The sequence below is a fragment of the Eleutherodactylus coqui genome, chromosome 7, assembly GCF_035609145.1.
Source record: "Eleutherodactylus coqui strain aEleCoq1 chromosome 7, aEleCoq1.hap1, whole genome shotgun sequence".
Taxonomy (NCBI): Eukaryota; Metazoa; Chordata; class Amphibia; order Anura; family Eleutherodactylidae; genus Eleutherodactylus; species Eleutherodactylus coqui.
The window spans coordinates 112849890-112869349 of record NC_089843.1 but is presented as its reverse complement, the minus strand read 5'-3'; the positions used below and the strand labels follow the sequence as shown (position 1 = coordinate 112869349).

At 41.0% G+C, this 19460-nt stretch overlaps 1 protein-coding gene across 2 annotated transcripts in view; it reads left to right on the top strand.

Moving 5' to 3' along the window:
• The window catches only part of PALLD (palladin, cytoskeletal associated protein), a 290555-nt gene that overhangs the window by 114427 nt on the left and 156668 nt on the right, over positions 1 to 19460 (top strand). For both annotated transcript variants that reach the window (XM_066573548.1, XM_066573549.1), the window contains 4 exons: positions 9100 to 9278; positions 16241 to 16307; positions 17940 to 18045; positions 18151 to 18228. In XM_066573548.1, coding sequence (XP_066429645.1) covers positions 9100 to 9278; positions 16241 to 16307; positions 17940 to 18045; positions 18151 to 18228 — 430 coding nt within the window. The remainder of the gene's footprint in view (positions 1 to 9099; positions 9279 to 16240; positions 16308 to 17939; positions 18046 to 18150; positions 18229 to 19460) is intronic.

Below are 19460 nucleotides of genomic sequence, written 5' to 3'. Positions count from 1 at the left end.
GACATTATATAATACTATGCATCATAGCTTCAGCAGCCGATTCAGCCAGGAATAGAGAGGTGCAAGGAGATGACTGTTAGGGAGGGACAAATTGTACTGTAGTATGCAATATATAGTAATTGCCATTAAAATCACTGCACAAAGTGCTGTGCATGTGTTTGGCACAAAGTCTATTTAATTGCAATTGAAAGAGTCCATCTCTTTATCAACAGTTTTTTTTTTCCAGTGTGTCCAGTAATTGCTGCAGAGCGCATCTATTCTGCAAAAAAGCTATTTCATCCCAATTGATAGCGTGCACCTTTTTATCAAAAGTTTTTTCTTCCAAAAGTAGTGTATAGTGATTGTGAATATACAAGCTGCACAAGTGAACAAACCAACTCTGACATCATTCAGTTGTTTAAATGGTAAATCATTTGGTGAAAAGGAACCCTAAGACCGGGTTCACACAACCGTGTGTGCTCTTGTGTGCGGGCATGCAGCAAGAACGCAATAACATGCATACTTGCTGCATACTGCCAATCCCCATGCACTATCTTGGCACGTATACCTGCATAATACACGCCAAGATAGAACATGCTGTGATTTTTTCACGCAGGAAATCCGCACATGAAAAAACGCAGGTTTGAATGGCCCAGTACAAAATCAATAGGCTACTGGCGTTGTGTGTTGTGCGCATTGAAACCTGCACAACATGCAATAACATTACGCCTGTGTGAGGCCGACCTTACACATAGCATATTTTCCGCATAGTAACAACATTTGACATCATGTAACCAATCAGAGTATTGTTTAGTGATGACATCACACAAAAAGTTATTCATTAAATACACAATTAAAAATAGAAAAGTGTCACATGAGAAATAACTGCTGACAATCCAACCAGCGGCAATGTACGCTTTTAATAATATAACATGAGATCACGTTTCAAAATTATACCACGAGGCGTGAACGTCTGCAAATGCTTCATGCCACTGCCTACGATCACCACATTGTTTCTGTGTTCTAACCCTTTCAATGTCTGCATGATTCTAAAATATCTAGTTGAATGATCATGGAATTTATAAAATGCTGAGAAGTACCCGATACAGCGCCATCCCACGGATGCTGCATTTACAGACGTTCACGCCTCGTGGTATGAAATTGAAACGTGATCTCATGTTATATTATTAAAGCGTACATTGCCGCTGGTTGGATTGTTAGTAGTTATTTCTCATGTAAGACTTTTCTATTCTTAATTGTTTATTTTATTAATAATTTTATGCATGATGTCATCAATAATCCACACTCTGATTGGTTACATGTATGTTAAATAGTGTTGCATTACTATGCCAAAAATATGCCATGGGTAAGGACGTTATGAACGTTTGAAACGGGTTAGGTGTTTTAATCATGCAAAATCCAGTTTTTAAGATGGAATTGTGTAAAAAATGAAGCTGCAAGACTTTGCGAAATACTTTTTGTGCTGGGCATTTCCTTCTTTGTGATTGTTGGAGTAGCAGCCATGTAGTAGTTTCAGCATCAGAAAACCAGGGTTCTCCATCTTCTCCAGTGGGCGTTTATTTTGAAGGATTTGGCCATTGTATCTATGACTGACTGCCTATTTGCTGTGAATGGAAGTGGGCGGATGAAGTGATGTCCAGCGCGCTTCGCATCCATTCACTGAGTGATCCTTACTCCTATGCAAAAGTGTTGCAGTAGCTGGTAGGCGGCACAGAGTTCAGGATACGAAGCGGACACCGGACATATAAACAAATAGATTTTTATTACAACTAATAAACGCCATGGAAATACGCTTAAGAATGGATAGTAAACTGTTGGTAAAGGTTGCCTAACTTTAACGTTTCATCCTACAGTCCTGGATAATGCAAGCTAATTATCACAAGACTTAGTTCGCATGTTAAACAATTTATGGTTAAAGGGGTTGTCCCGCGGCAGCAAGTGGGGTTATACACTTCTGTATGGCCATATTAATGCACTTTGTAATATACATCGTGCATTAAATATGAGCCATACAGAAGTTATTCACTTACCTGCTCCGTTGCTAGCGTCCCCGTTGCCATGGTGCCGTCTAATTTCAGCGTCTAATCGCCCGATTAGACGCGCTTGTGCAGATGGGTCTTTTCCCTTCGGCTCAGTCCGGCAGCAGTGGCGTTCTGGCTCTGCCCCCTTGTACGCATCATTGCGTAGCTCCGCCCCCGTCACATATGCCGATTCCAGCCAAGCACCATTACAATACTGTCCTCCATACAATGAGCTCTACCTTCTGCAGAAAGTACAAACTCAAAGGTTTACCGCGCACAGTCTGTATCTGATAAAGGAATCATCCAGGGACTTTCTCCGCAGAAGACAATCAAACCTGTGTTTGGTACAAAGTTTCAGCACAGCTCTGTCTTACCTCCTGTAATGTACAATTGCCAATTAATATTCAATTGACTGTATAGCGTTATAAGTCTCTGTCTCTTTCTAGCAGGCCTGCTTACTCTCTGTCCCTCTATACTCATGTGCACACACTTGGTTTTTATTGAGTTTCATCCTTACTTACGTCTACTGGCATCTCCAGTACTGTGTTGGTAGTAACTAGTCTCCCAGAGTCCGACAGCGGCTTCTCATCCGACAAGCTGTTGAATGATGGGTTGCTCGATTGTGTTGCTTTGCATCATGGTCCCAGCAGTGGTGACATTACTGTAGTCTGTGTTTCTGCAGCAAGTCTTCCTGCACAAGGTTTGCTCAGGCAGCTGTAAGCAGCACACCAAGTCTCTCAGTGGTCTTCTCCCTCTGGCAGTTGCACCAGGTCCTTTGCTGCTCTCTGCACCACGAACCTTGCACAAATCTTAGGCTAACTTACTCCTTCCTGTTTCCTCTCCCAGTCACACATAACCTACCCTGTCGATCAGAAAATTAATCATACAAAACAGCATTCCTGTCATTTTCCTTAAGGGCCACTAGGTAGCACCAAAAGATCATATTTATATAAAACATGTATCTCTTAGATTACTTCATTACTACATGAACCAATTTTCTACAGACTTAATAAAGCGGTAATGACCACAGACTACTCATAACAGTCCACTGACTCTCTACAAAAGCACAGAAGTGATTATTGCTGGAACGACTGTCACACAATAATCATGATCCTTATCTCTATATCTTTTGCTTAGATCTGCAAAGTGAGCTCAGGGTAAAAAGAAACCAGCTTCATTCTATACTAATTAAAAACAGCCTTGGACAGAAGGGAGGAGTAGACTACCAAGATACGGACAGTCACCACACCCACATGTACAATTCAAAACCAGAAAGTTAATCAGCACCTCCAAATAAAGTTAAATACAGATATAGCAGTGTCAGTCACTACTGCCAGACTGCTACTTTAATAGCGAAGGTGTGCTATAAAATTTGCCTAGCACTGCCATTGGTATTCACATTGAATGGCTAACTGCGATATGCAAATATCATAGGGGTGACATGCCATTACCATAGTGTCCTAACGTGACGTGTTAGCGTTGCTAGATCTGTAAATGATCACGTACAAATGTACAGCACAAATGCACGAACACAAAGACGCAGTAGAAGCCTGCAGGCACTAAGATATATGCAAGCGTGTCAAATTTTCATTATTTTCTATTGCATTACTGCAGTATTTACTACACCAAAACATGAAAAAAGTGAAGTAACAGCCTAGGAATAAAACACTGCAGTGTCACTGTGCATGAATAAACACTTTGAAGTGTTATTGCAGTGTAGGAATAATGGCAGAGGGATAATAATAAACAATGATGTCACAGCTAACGGCTCAGAAGCACAGTGATGTCAGAGTAGAGAAAATAAATGCTGGGAAGTAAATGTTATTGCACACAGTGATATGTCACCACGGGAATAAAACACATAGTGATGTCACAGAACTGTGACAAGGCAATAAATATAGTGATGTCACAACTAATGGTAAAGGACCACAGTGATGGTACAGCACAATGATAAACACAGCATCACCATAGTACAGAGGTATTGAGCAATGATTATAAGATGCAGTGATGTCACAATACAGGTATAATAAAGCTGAAAGATAATGCACACAGTTATGTCACTAGAAGAAACCCTGTTCTTCCCTTATGTGGCATAGTGGTCACTGGACCCGGTTGTAACAGACTCTGCGCCCTCTATAGCTACACCTGCGGTATTACATACCTGTATGAGAATCAGAAGTTATCTGCTTTACTTTTCATTTATTTAAAACGTGTTAATAAAAAAAACTTTTATTACAATCTACCCTTAGTTTTTAGGATAGGTGTGATGATGTATCATAGTGTTCATATAAGCAGCTCCTCCCATACGTATGCTCTCATGGAATGTGTAGAGAGACCAATGAAAGAGCGCTCTGTTAGCACTGTGGCAAGCTTGTGCTCCTCTCTGTTCTTGCTCAACCAGTCATTTTGGTCTCAAATGTACTGGCATTGAATCTGTGTTTATTGGAGGTGTCCCAAACCAGTGATTGATTAGTGAGAATGATCTATTTGTATTTGTTGCAATTGTAGGTAACTTAGTAGCGCACTCTTCAAAGGAATATGACGGGCTAACCTAATGATGGTTCCGCAACACGAAACCAAAGAAATATTAAACAATATACAGTGTGTGTTAAGTTATGAATGCAGGAACACAAATCTATTTAGTTGAGTATTTGTGCGCATTGTGGTCATATGAGAAAATAGTTCTTATTAACGCAATAATTAGCCATTCATTAGGGAACCTTTTCCATTGAAAGTATATAATATATATTCAAAAAGAGTTGATAGACTGCAACATCCATTAAGGTGTTTCCTTTATTTGTCACCCATGTGCCACTCTTGCACATTTCATGTTAGAGAAAGGTCCAGCATTGGACTGAAACATCTCATGATCTGGCGGATTAATATAGTTCAAATTTATTTGAGTGCTGGACTCTTCTTCTTATATAGTTGTCAATTTATTCATACATTTTAGTTGGAAGAATATATAAATTAACACAGAGTTCTACTTAAGGATGTGACAGGATTGTTATATTTTGGGGAATGCACGCATTTCCTAAAACAGACATGTCAGGATAGTGAGGAGGTCCTCCTAAAGCTGTAGTTATTGAAAAAAAAAGCTGTATTTAGCGTTCCTGATCAATCAATACCTGGACACAGACTGAAAAGTCCTGAATTAGCTTGAAATATTACATAGTGCACGGCCAGCTTTAGGGGAGCGGTGATCAGAGGTTCTGAAGACTACAAAGCAACCAATAAATCGGTCGAATGATATTTTTTGGTTGCACACTACTAGAGATATCCCTTTAGCAGACTGCAATTCTAACTTATTTCTGCTGACCTCAGTTTCTTACTCGTAATGTATCACTAAAACTAAATTCACATCTGTACTAGGTATTTCCATTTTCCTGCTTTGTTGTGGGAGCAGGAAAAAGGAATCCCCTGGATGAGCGGATCAGTCTTATAACTGAACCAATCTGTGCCAAATGGACCCTATTGACTATAATGGGGTCCGTTCAGTTCCTGCTCCTGTCCGGTAATTTTACCATGTAAAAAAAACCTGCATGCATGACTTTTTCGTCCGGGATTTCTTGAAGGATCTATGCTGAAGGCCCCGAATAGAGCCTCAGATGCAGATGTAAATAGAGCCTAAGGAGTTCATTGCGTTGTTTTCTCAGTATATTTACTTTGGCTTAAGGCCCATTTGGATGCAATGATTATTGCTCAAAATTCGCTGAAAAGCCGTCTTTTGAGTGATAATCGTTGAGTCTAACTGCACTGACATCGTGCCGTTTTCATTAACCAGTCGCTGATCGTTGTCTTTTAGCATGCAGAAAGACAACGATCAGCCTTATCAGGAATTCACAGAGGGATACAGTTGATACTGTTGTTTCAGCTGTATCCCGTTCCGTGAACACAGTATGGAGAATACAGCAGTCCAGCTGTGTTCTGCATACCCCGCTCGGAGCGCTCAGCTGTATAACAGCCGGGCGCTCCGAGCAGAGAACAGCTGGATGCAGAATACAAGCGGCCCACTTGTCTTCTGCATACCCCACTTGGAGTGCTTAGCTGTATAACAGCCAGGCACTCTGAGCAGAGAACAGCTGTATACCAGCTGAGCGCTCGGTGAACAGCCGTGATATAAAGAACACAGCGGTACAGCTGTGTTCTGCATACCCCGGGCGCTCCAAGCAGAGAACAGCTGGATGCAGAAGACAAGCGGCCCTGCTTGTCTTCTATATATCCCGCTCGGGGCACAAAGTAATTTGCTCAACATTTGAGCGATCACCTTGCGCTTAAAGGCACACAATGATTATCGCTCAAAAGACATTTTTTGAGCGTTAATATCGTTGTGTCTAAATGGACCTTTACTGGTCCCAGGTCATAAGATTGTTCAACAATGTCTAGAACATGTTGCAACTCAAAGTCTATGATCACTATCTTAAGATCAAATCACTCAGAACATTGCTGACTAATGTCCTTTATCCAGTAGGTTTGTTTTGGTGGCTAATAAGATAAAATGAGCAGCACTGATGGTAGTAGAGTGCAGCCTTTTACATACAAAATGTATGTTCTGGTTTGGAGATGTGTTGCAGGTGGTGGTATCGAGACGCAGATTCTAAATACTATGCAGCCGATGGAGTTACAAGAATATGCAATATTTATTTAAGACCAGAGTAATGCAAGTGAATAGTGGTATAATAACAAGTGAGCAATTAACTTTTACCATAGATTTACCTAATGCTAGCTGCGGCTAACTAAATCCTCAGAATAGTAAGACTTTGGGAACAAACCATGGTAACGTCTTGTAACCAGTATCACTGATTCAATATCACTACTGTTAAATGAAATACAGAGTATGGAATATAATGCATAGTCCCTTTAACCCTTGGCAATCCAATTTTGGATTCAGGGTTTCCTAGGAGGTTTTCTCTTTCTGCCATTATACAATGGCACCATCTGCTGGCTAGAGCCAGTACTGCAGTATGGGACATGCTGGAGAGGCCCCCGACAACAGAGCGGCCAGTAATATACAGTAAGAATACCCTGCTGGATGTCTTACGACATCAGAGCTGTACAGCCTTCAACCAGAATGTCTTTAGACGTCAGACAGTGGATTGGAAAGGGTTAAAGGTTAACACACCAATACAGTATACATTTGCATTGTCCCTTTAATTAATACAGTCCATAAGCCTGATTCAAGTACCCGAAACTTGCCTAAAATCCAGTGTTTATGATATTAGCCCTAACTCCTATTGCAGGTCTGTTGATTAATGAATTGTGTCCCTTTCTTGTGTGCACACCTAGTGTTTGTATTGAGGCTGGCCTCATTTACAGTTCTGTTCTGCGGGAGTTGCTGTTACTACCGACCTGGGCTAGTCTTTGGTCAGGAGAGTAACTCTACTGTGGCTTTCTCTGTTCAGCCTGCTTGTTGTATCAATCACTTCTCTCCAGCACAGCATCTCAGGCCCTCTTATGATGGCTCCTCTATCCTCCGATCTGTGCCATCCCCAGACAGACTCCAGCAGCACCTTCAGCTCATAGCCTACTACCCTGCTTGTGGTACAGCAGAAATTCTTTTATATGGAGAGCCTTCCCTCAGGCATAATATGTCCAGCCTCTCCAAAATGTGAAGCAAAGTTTGGTGCACGCAATAATTGCGGCACAGGTTTGGTGCATTTTCAGTGCATGTCTATGAAAGCATTTTAGCTCTTTAGGGTAGCCCCTTACAGATGTCATTGGCCATAGACATAAAGTAACTACTGTATGTGCCCATCCCATTTACTCTAGTGCAGTAATTCCCAACCTTAATAAATTACTATGGGGAAACCCCTAAAAGGTGTCTACTCCGAGGGAACCCCTATTCCATTCCTACTATAAGGAAGCATGGTGTAGTATTAGGTAATAACAGCACTTTATTTGGATTGACATTTGGACTGAAGTATCTATGATCACGCTGAAATATACTCAGCACAGTGTAATAGTGATAGATCTTGCTGTTGCTCCGTACTGGGGAACCCCGGTTGAGAGTCACTCTCCTAAAAAACACAGATGTTCAGCATTCAGCATGCATTTCAGTAGAGGAGGAAGAGATAGCAGGCAGTGCCACTTATATCCAGTAAAAAGTGCTTTCAGGTCTATTTTTTTCTCCCCACAATGTCATTACTTGGCCTGATTCCATTAAGTTTGCTAAATTATTGAATATTCGAAGATACAATTGGAATCTAAGATCTGCTATCAAAAACTGTGAACAGCTTTAAGACTCCCAAATCACAAGAGGAAAGTCAACCAAACCTGCATGGGGCCCCTCAACCCTTCGCCAACAGATGATGTTGGGTGAAAGAAGCATGTAGAATTTCAGCACTTGATCATCAGCTTAGCCTTTTCCATCCCATGTAAAATCCATGCACGCTCAGCTGAGCACGTGTGTTTTGGGTCGGAAGGAGTAGCTATCAGCTGAGCAAGCTCATTTGGCCAACAACCATTGAAGGTGTATAGGCAGTTCTAATGTCGCTTGTAGACTGACTTGAAAGCCTATGATTCTGCAATCCCGTTTTTCTGACAGTTACGAATGATTGTGTTGAGTGTTTGGATGCAAGGATTTCTCAATATAACATGAACAATTCCTCCATTAAATTGACCACAATGTGATATTGGGAGGTGATTCATTCTTGTAGAGAGGACTGAATAATGGGATATTCCATGTAGGAGTCATGGACATTGAGAGTGTCCAGCTGTTTCATAACTACAAGTCCCATGTTTAAAAGTCATGCAGACCCTGCGCCTGTGTATCTGGAGTCTAGACATGTAAATCATCCAGAAGATAGTATATCCGGGAGCTCATTAATCTCCCTTTCCCCATTCAAAAAGTCTAGGAACATTGTATTTATGGTCTATAAAGACTTACGAAGAAATATGAGAGCTGTAGTCTTCTTCTTTATTCATATACATTCTGATCAATCTCTTCAATGACTCATTGCCTGTCATGACTGCTTTCTTCTGATGCAAAATGACTCTCGCTACTGTTTGCATTACCCATCGCTTCACCTCCTCCTCCTTCTGGACAGCTTAAATATCTGGGATGCTTGTATGTCTCCAGGTGGTTCTGTGAAGGAAGAGAGCTGCGTAACTCGCCTGACATTATCATCTCCTCTGAGGGTGACGGCCGTCACGTGCTTGTCATTGCTGAAGCCTTCGAGGACGACACGGGACGCTATACTTGTGTGGCATCTAATTCCCTTGGTTCTGACACTTCTTCTGCAGAAGTTTTTGTTGAAGGTAAAGTAAGATTTAGTAAAATAGAAAATACAATGTGGATTACTTCTGTGATTTTTTTCTTATTTCACTCTGCACAATGTTACTAATACCCTTTATCCTCCCACACCACCAACATTGTTGTACACAGATTATAACCCCCGGTTTAACTTCTCAGTTTCAGGTAAAGGTACGCTGGAATCAATTCATAGAACGTCATTTAGGAAAGCTATTTGGGATATACAAGTAAGGCCAAAGGCACATGGCCGTATTTTAGTGCCGTGTGCTATCTGTGTATTCTACGGACAGCACACAGCCCCATTATAGCCTGTGAGGATAATCATATGCACCATTTTTCACAGGGACCAGTGGTCTGCGTGAAGAAAATGCTGACATGTCCTATTCTCGTCCGATTTTACGGATGAGAATAGAACATGCAATGTGCAGTGTCTTCATAGATCAGGGCACAACTTTTATACAGCCATGTGCCTTTCGCCTTACTTATCTTTTTCTGTCTATTTATATTTGTAAATATGTAAATTCTGGAGACGGTGAAGTGCTGGAGAGATGTATATATATGATATCTATGATCAGGAAAATTAGTCCGTGTAATTAAGAATAATAGTTATGTTTAATCAGTTTTGTTGAGGGTTTTCAATAAGAAAATACAGAAAGGTCTCTCGGGACCAAACAAAAAGGGAAAGGACAAGGTAAGACCAAACCAGCAAGCCTTTCTACTTCCTCCAGGTTGTACATTTAAAATGTAACTCCAAATAAACATATATAAGATGTCCTCAGAAAAGATAAGGCACTGGGACCATCTTGAAACCTTATATGAGTGGACAAAGAGCCCCATCTGGTCCTTGGGAGAGGAAGAGGAGTATCAAGGGATGGAAATGTAGGACAGTACAAGACCTAGGAGGACTAAAGCAACAGGTAAAGAGTATAGCAATGGCAGGGGAAGAAGAAAAGAAGAGGGAAGGGAAAAAAAAGGAGAGGGGTGATCCCAACTAATTGAACAGGTCTCTGCGTGTCAGCAGCAGTACCCTTAAACTCAATCCAAGACTGCAAGACCGATAATCATTTTTCAGGATCTCTAGAATGTTCCACGCAGAGCTCGCCTATTCTCCTCAATATCACAGAGGTGTCATCTCCTGTTGCTATTCCATCAAGAATTGGACAAGTATGGAATACCAATGGCAAGGGATAGAAACATGACAGGTCCTTCTTTTGTGAGCCTATTGAGTCAGAGAGACTAGAAAAAATGGCAATTTGGGGAGTATTATCTACTTTTACAGCTAATTACGGTAATTAATATGTGGAAAACACACTATCCCAGTAAGGTCTGATTTTATCACAGCCCCATTGAACGTATAACATAGTACTTTGCAGTACCTCTGGCTATTTCACAGTAACAACATGTCTCCAGAACAGAGGGAAACATTGTGTGAAGACGAGCCAATATACTGTATTTGTACTACCTCGTCAGGATCTTATAGTTCTTTTTTTGAGCAGCACAAGCCAATGAAAGTTTATGGGTGAAGAGAAATTGGCGAGATTGCAGCCCTCAACTCTTGTTCCCAAGTCTGAATAAAACCCAGGTTTCCAGCATGTGTGGTCAATAGAAAAAGGCTCTCAAAATGTGTTGGAGCCAACCAGAAAGCGCACTGTTCCGCACGATCAGAATTAAAAGATCTCAGCTGGTTATGTTCCAACCAAGAAAGATTAATCCCACCGGATCCCCTGTAACTCCTTCGAGGATGGGAGAGAGGAACCCCTAAGCATATTATGAAAAGGCAGATCATCTTGTACTAAGAAGCGCTCTCGAGTCTCACTAGGTGGAAATACCAGGTTACAGAATAAAAGCGTGAAAGGGTCTTCCTCTCTGGACAGAACACAGCTCCAAATCTTTGTGTCTCACAATTTAAGAATCTCTTTCAAAAGGTAGTCAGAAGTTGTGATCCAAGCCTGGTCTATAGGTCTGATCCAGGGAAGAAGTCATAAAGGGAGTGGACAATCCTGTTCGATAAGAACCCATTGCTTAGAATTATGATGAAAGTGCTAGTCTAGAAGATGTGTGAGTAACACGGTAGAATGGTATAGTAAAAGTTTGATAGGCCAACCCCTCCATTAGTTTTGGGATAATATAGTGTGAGAAATATAGAGTAATAAATCGTTGGCATGCAAAGCTGTTTTGTATTGGCTTTTCCCGATCTGCATGCCATGAATATTAGGACTATTTCTGATAGCAACAGCAAGGTGTTCCATCACTTACATGTTCAACAGGGGTGAAAGGGGGCAGCACTGCCTGGTTCCTTTCTCTATTGGGATTGGGGAATATAACAGGCAATTTGCCTGGACTCTAGCCATGGGACAGGTATATAAAGCGAGGATTTTATTCAAAAATTTGGGGTCCCCCTTAATTTCCCTAAGTGGTTTTAACATAAAGCCCCAATGGACCCTGTCAAAAGCCTTCTCCACGTATACAGATAGAACACACAAGAGGCTCGACAAAGTTTTAGCTTTAGAAGATAAAAGCATAGTCTTAAATGGTATTATCCCTAGCCTCACGACCCTTGAAAAATCCTACCTGGTCAGTATGTACTACATGGGGGAGACAGACGATTTACTAAAACTTTGGAGAAGATTTTTTCATCTACATTTATCACTGAGATGGGTCTATAATTAGAAGATAATGAAGCATCCTTACCAAGCAGGAGACTAATATGAGACTCTAACTATTGTTTTGTGAAGGGAAAATCAGGACCATTTGAGTAAAAACCTGAAAAAATGGGGTTAGTTGTTCCCAAAATAGTTTATAAAACGTTGGTGTGAAGCCATCCAGACCTGGGCTTTTTCCAGTTTGCATGGTTTTAATGACTTCCCCAACCTCACATTCTGCAAAATTTGCCTTCAATTCCTCCCTGCATTCATGGTTCAAGGTTGGAAGAGTGGTCTCTGTAATATAATCATTGATGACCCCCAGTAGGGATGTCTGTAAATTGACCCCTAAGATTGTAGAGTTGGGAATAGTATGATTGGAAGACCGAAGACGTTTTAATCCGAGGGATATTTGTGTAAACTGTTTGTGGATGTAGTAAGCGAGAGAGAGGTCTGCCAGCTTTAGGAATAATAGTTATAATGCAAAGGCGTAAGCTGTTTCGAATATACAAAATACTTAGGGAAAACCAAATGGAGATCCAATTGCAGGCTTTTCTTTTAGTCTTAGTGCATCTTATTAAAATATTTCCCAGTAAACAACATTCCAATAAAGTTTGTTGTACAGGGTGGGCCACAGAAAATTAGCCTGGGACCACAATCTTATGAAAGCTGTCTAAAAGAAAATCTGTCTTTTTTGGCCATAGCAACCAATCACAGCGCAGCTTTCAATTTACCTCAGCAGTATAAGAAATGAAAGCTGTGCTGCGATTGTTTGCATGGGCAACTAAGAGGTTTTCTTTTAGACTGCTTCCATAAGAGTTTGGTGCTAGCCTACTTTTCTGTGACCCACTCTGTAGATGCTATGGTGATGATGAGTAAGTGTGAGGCACAGGCTGTAGTTAGGACAGAGTAATTTTTACAACAAACTGTATCACATTAGGCCAAGATGTATATATATTAGAAAGGTTATATAAAAATCACAAGAATGGTTATATATTAGTTATGAGAAGTAAAACTGGAGATACACACATACATTTTGTCACACAACTTCAAAACTCTTGCCACAATTGTTCTGCAGTGAGATGCATGACAATTGCTATGAGCAAGCACATTTGTTGTGTATTTTTATGTAAAATAGGTCAAAAGAATTAAATGTCTGAGCTGAAAGGGGTTTCCCAAAATGGATATTTAACACCTATTCACAAAATTAGGATAAATGTGTGATAACTGAGGGCCTCTTAGCTGAAACTCCACCGATTACTAGAACAAGGTCCAGTGCTGCCTACTCCTCCTTACTGCATGACCGCAGTGAAGAAGGGTTGGAACCAAGAGGTGGTCACACATGAGCACTGTTGCTTCATTTATTGTCTATACTAATGACGGAAACATCCAAATACAGATTGGTGTGCCCCCTATTATCAGACACACACAGCCACACACAGCCTGTGGACAAGAGTGGTACTGTTTCTGGGAGAGACTAAAAGAAACCTTTTTACAAGTGATGGAAAAAAGTCTATTTTAAACTCTGTTTAATTGTTATAGGAATATTTTTCTATTAAGTTGCAAGTTATTATTTTTACTCACTTTTGCACATAGCAAAAAGCGAATTGATTTATGAAATAAATTCTTCACCATCTGTTGCAATACCACCAGCAATGGGAATTATCTAAAAAGGGGAACTAGATGAATCTGTGATTTTTAAAAAGAATTTCAGTAACTTTCTAACTATGAAAACTACTCACAAACTCCGGTAACAACATGCTTCTCCCAAATGTCTGTGATAGCTTGGCGTTAATGAAAAGGATCATCATTAGAGGTTTGACTGGTCACCGATATGGCAACTGTGTTAGTAATACGCACTGCGGGCGGAAATCCCGCCGCGGGATTTCCCGCGGGATTTCCGCCACTGAAAGTTTGCATAGGAGTGCATTACAATACGCACTCCTATGCAGACGGCCGCGGTTTGGCCGCACGAAATCTCGCGCGGCAAACAAACCGCGGCATGTCCTATTTTTGTGCGGGGCACGCACTCACCCGGCCGCCGGCCCCGGTCTGCGCATGCGCCGGCTGCGCGGCAGCCGGCACATGAAAGAGCTGGGGCCGCCAGGCGCGGGAGAGTACGCGCTCGTCCCTGCAGGCTCTCGGGTCGGGTCCCGCGGCGAGAATTCTCGCTGCCGGATCCGACCCGCTCGTCTGCAGGCGGCCTTATGATGACATAAAACATGCAGATGATTAGTCACCCAATTCCACCTATAAAAACAGAGAATGCTCAAACTAAGCTTAAAATGATATTTCACTTTTATCAATAGTTCAGTTTAAATCATAAAGTGAGTCCTTTCGCTGAACTCCTTCTGTAGGAATTTTAAGGGAGATCTGTCACCACGTTTGTGCTGCTCTAGCGGAGGGTAGCATGAAGTAGTGACAGACTGGCTGATTTCAGCAGTGTATCTGATATCTGTGAACATGATGTTTAAACTTACTATTTAATAGTTGCAGTGCGTGGGCTACGCCTGGCCTCCTGCCACCAGGCTAATTGACAGCTTTCTCCCTATGCATAGTAATGAAGGAGGAAACCATCAGTCAGCAGCGGGAGGGCCTGTATCTCAGTAATGTGTCAGACTCCCAGCCCACGGCGCATGTAGCAACTATTATACCGTGCGTTTAACAAAGCGACATCATATTTACACACAACAGACATGCTGCTGCAATCAGCGCGTCTGATACTACTTTATGTTAAGGTTCGTTTATATAATACAACTATTGGTTGCATAAATGCTTGTCAGTTGTTCCAGCGACTGTGCCTCCATCTTCTGTGCCTCCACACAGGAGTGATAGTCGTTCAGAGAATGGAGGTGGAGCGCACTGAAGATATCTTCTGGCTGCCCTCCTCCATTCACTGAAAACAGGCAGTCGCTCAGAGATTGAGTGACTCCTGTTTACATTGAGTGAGAAGACATTTAAGTTCCTCACCAGGTATTTTTATATATACTGCCCCTTTGTGGTCTATTTTACGGGATTATCCTGTCAAAATTTGGACTGTTGGCATGTATGAATATGTGATCTTATTAAGATACACTGATTGCCCAGACTGTTTAGACTCCCTGTCTCTCATGAATACTAGGAGCTTTCCAGTGCTGGTTATCTTCCCTTATTTAATGGGACCTAACAGCTTAGTTAACTTTGACCATACAGACCACTCTCTATTATCCATTAAAGATGAAGGTTGGTAAGAAAGGGTGACTCATGCTCTTACAAACTCACCCTAACCATATATTACATGGAGGCCCATTCATTGAATCCATGTAATACAACATCTGACCTGCAGATATGATTGACGGAGGATTTCAGAAGTCTGTCCCAGTCAGTTAATAAATTATAACTGTAGCGTTCATAAACAAGAAAATCTTCTTCAGGATTTCTTAAATGGGTCATGCCACCAAAAATATTTATCACCTATTTATAGGCTAGGTGATAAATGTATGATGGCTGGGGATCCAACTAGTGGTCATACCTCAAAGACAATGAGAACGATAGACCCCAAGTCTTCCCAGTGAATGGAGTGGCAGTGTGCTTGCAAGACCACCCCTACATTTACTTTCGATGGGACTGATAGACTGGCTCAGCTATCTCCACAGATGAATGGAGTGGTGGTCATATATGTGCACTGCAGCTGTATTCACTAAGCAGACTTGTGGTACGCCATTCTCATAATCCCTTAGTGTCCCAGTGGTCAGACCCCAGCGATCATACATTTATTATTCAGTGGTTAGGGGATACATGTTTTTGGTGTGATCAGCCCTTTAAAGGTAGTTCCCTACATTGTAATTTGGTGCATGGTGTTTTCCTGTTGATCCGGCTCATTACAAAGGCTTAGGCTGTTCTTAAGATATGTTTGTCAGAAACGTTATCTTTTCTCCTTAAGGAGAGCACCTAGACGGTGAGTGGGGAGACTCAAATGGCCATGCACGCTCCTCTGGGGAATATGCAAATAAGGGAGATGGAATAAAATCTCCACAGTGCCACCTATTGGAAGGCAGCATTCCTTCAAGCCAAAGTCAGACTTTTTATACAAGCCTTGTAACAATGACAAGGAAAGTGTTCACATGCTGTAGATCCAGAATAGATTTTCTATTTTGTATATATATATATATATATATATATATATATATACACTGTATATATATATACACTGTATATATATATACACTGTATATATATATATATAAATATATATATATATGTATATGATGTGTGTCATGCATTACATTTCTGAATCGTGCATTCTGCAGTAAGATTAATGAAGATGTTTTCTTCTTTCATTTAAGTGGCCAGTTCTTCAGACTCAGAGGGTGAAGTCTTCTCTTTAACGTCAAAACAAGGAACCATGCCACAGTGAGTGCTCTATTCATTTCCATTTCTCATCTGAAAAAATATAAGATATCATAATTGTTCTTGATTTCTTAAGTAGACACAGATAGTACTAGTATACCACTAGAACTATGTCATTAAGGACAAAATGTATCAAACGTAACTAACGCCATCTACAATTCATTTGTCATGGTCATTGATAAAGATGAGTTGTCACTTAGATACATGGCATTCCAATACTTAAGTTTGCAGACTCAGAGGTGGCAATCTGTCTTCCAGCCCCGAGCAGTCTGTCTATGTATGGAGAATCCTAGAACCAAGTAAATATCAGGCAGTGATGATTTAGGTGCCCGTAGTCAGATTTGACACATTCAAATACTTCAATAGTGAATGCTGAGCAGGAGCGGCTGTGTTCCCGTCAGGGGATTAATCACCAGCCTGTCTATTATGCAGGTCTCTTCTTGGTGTGAGAATGTGGATAGAGAATCCTTTATGTCTACGCACAGTCTACAACGAGTGAGGACGTGATAAAATGCACAAGTCATGTACACATTTCACACATTTGATTAGTTTGTTGTTCGTGTAGTTATGGTGTAATAGTCACACTAATGTAATGAAGCTTCAGGACAATGTTCACTATGACATCATAAAATGATATACCTGTATGATAAATGCTTCCATAATGATAAGTTTATGCTGAATTTGTGTATTTTTGTTTTTTAGATATTTGCTGGTTTCATTTTTTGAGTTGTTATAAGAATACATTTCAAAAATGATATAACCAACAATTCCAAATACAGTATATATTCGAGCATAAGCCGAGGCACCTTATTTTATCACAAAAAACTGGGTAAATTAGGTGCCTCGAGTATAAGCCTAGCTAGACTAGGTAAAAAAAAATGCAATACTCACCTCGCAGCCGCGATGGTCTCCCTGTGCGGCAAGCTGCTCTGTAATCCTCCCTGCTTTCATCTCTCTCTGCTAAACGGGGCTTTGAATTCCCCCGCCCTCAGCAAGTAAGTGCTGTGATTGGATCGAGCACCAGCCAATCACAGCCGGCGCTTGATGAACCAATCACAGCCATTCAGTGATGTCATTCACTGAATGGCTGTGAATGATCAAGTGCCGGCTGTGATTGGCTAGCACTGCGGACAGCGGGGAAATTCAAAGCCCTGTTTAGCAGAAAGAGATGACAGAGGATTACAGAGCAGCTTGCCGCACCGCCGGGGAGACCATCGAGGCTGCCAGCTGCAAGGTGAGTATTGCGTTTTGGTTTTTTTACCTAGTCTAGTCTAGCTCACTCAAGTATAAGCCGAGGGGGGCTTTTTCAGCATACAAAATGTGCTTGAAAAGTCGGCTTATACTTGAGTATATACAGTAATCATATTTTAGCTGAATCGTTCTCCTAGCATGTCAGATAGGTCACCAACAGTTTTGCTCTTGCAAAAGCCTCTTCATTTCACAATTATTAATTTCTGTGACCATCATTCTTGCATCGGATATCACCCACTAAGCTGCAGGAAGGCAATGCATTACTAATGGGCAATGTTATGTAAGGAAGATACAGCTTATTTTGGGAAATGTGTTGCCCAGATAATATATCACAATGCATGAAGTTGCTAATATTGCAACCCTAAGTCCGTTTCATTCTTACAGGGCTCAAAAGAAAACAACCTCTGTTTCACTGACTATAGGACCATCATCACCAAAATGTGGGATAACCACAGCAATAATGCAGCCGATATCTATTCCTGTACAGCAGGTAAGTAACTTACGTATAATTATGCAGCATGTGTGGTATCTACACATTGTAACAGGCTGTGTACACTCCAATGCATGTTACTAAAGTCTTCTTGATCACACCCAGGTCCAGAGCCCCACTTCCTATCTGTATCGTCACGATGGGTCCGGTTCTTCTACATTCTCTCCTCCTTCCTTTACTAAGGTATGAATTTGTGAATTTAGTAGTCATGGCATAGCCTGTAATACATATGTATGCATGCCTGCTGGAGACACATATTCGCCCATTGTTTTAAATCTGTGATACTATTGGGTGGAGTTTCAGTGGAGTAATTAGTTAGAGCTTAACTATTTCTACCTTGTAATAGTTTTTGCTTATCTGTTTCCTCGGTTTATTTATGAATCAGAGCATGATACATAGGTAATTACACACAGAGCTCCTGGGATCCACTGGTTTCTCTAATGTTTCTATGGAGTAGTCTGATGCTTTTACAGTGTAGTATGCCATAAACATGTAGCACTTCATACAGCACTTAGCACTTCATGATTATTTACCTTTTATGAGTATCACGAATAGAGGGGTTGGCACCACTGTCAATAAGTATCGGACAGTGCCACACACCCTATACAGCACATATAACTAATAAAACACAGATGGTGTGCAATGCATCCAATATCTGTACAAAAAAGGAACAATGCATATGCTAAAATACCAATTTTATTACAGAACACACAAAACAAGATTGTAAAAACACAATTATATATAGGAAGGTTCACAAAGAATAAATGACTTCCCTTAACTGACCCTGCATAATCTAGGATACAAAGTCTAAATATGTATATAATGCCCAGTAGGTGTGACAGTCACAAACTGGAAGCATACTGAGAAAATACCACATCAACAGATATAGTCAGACAATGATACAAACTCAGTGCTGTGTGAGGGCATCCAGGGTAAGCATGTCTTACCTTTTGTTAGTCTGGACTGGATGCAACACACGTCGTCTACTAATGCAATGAGACCCTACCTAAAAGCGAAGCACTCGCCCTGATGAGGGCAACCCCATGTCAAGAACCTGGGGGGACTCTGACTCTCCCTAGTTGGAAACAGATATTATGATCGCTAAGAATGTATAATAGTAAATACAGTTAGATGTTACATGAGAAAACAATGAAGTAGAAGATACACTAATGCATAAATGGCAGTTAGGTGACAGATGTTACAAAACCCTAGATTATCTGAACTGTTAAACATAGCAAAAGCGACTGATTTAACCAAAAACAGATTCCAACTAAGAGTATTAACTGGCATCTGCTGTGAAGAGGAGCTGGAATAAATGTGTACAGACAAGTGTTGATTGGCAAGCAAGGACACACGACTCCCAGCCAACCAATCCATCCACACATCAGCAGAGAAATGCTCGGCATCCAAGGCCA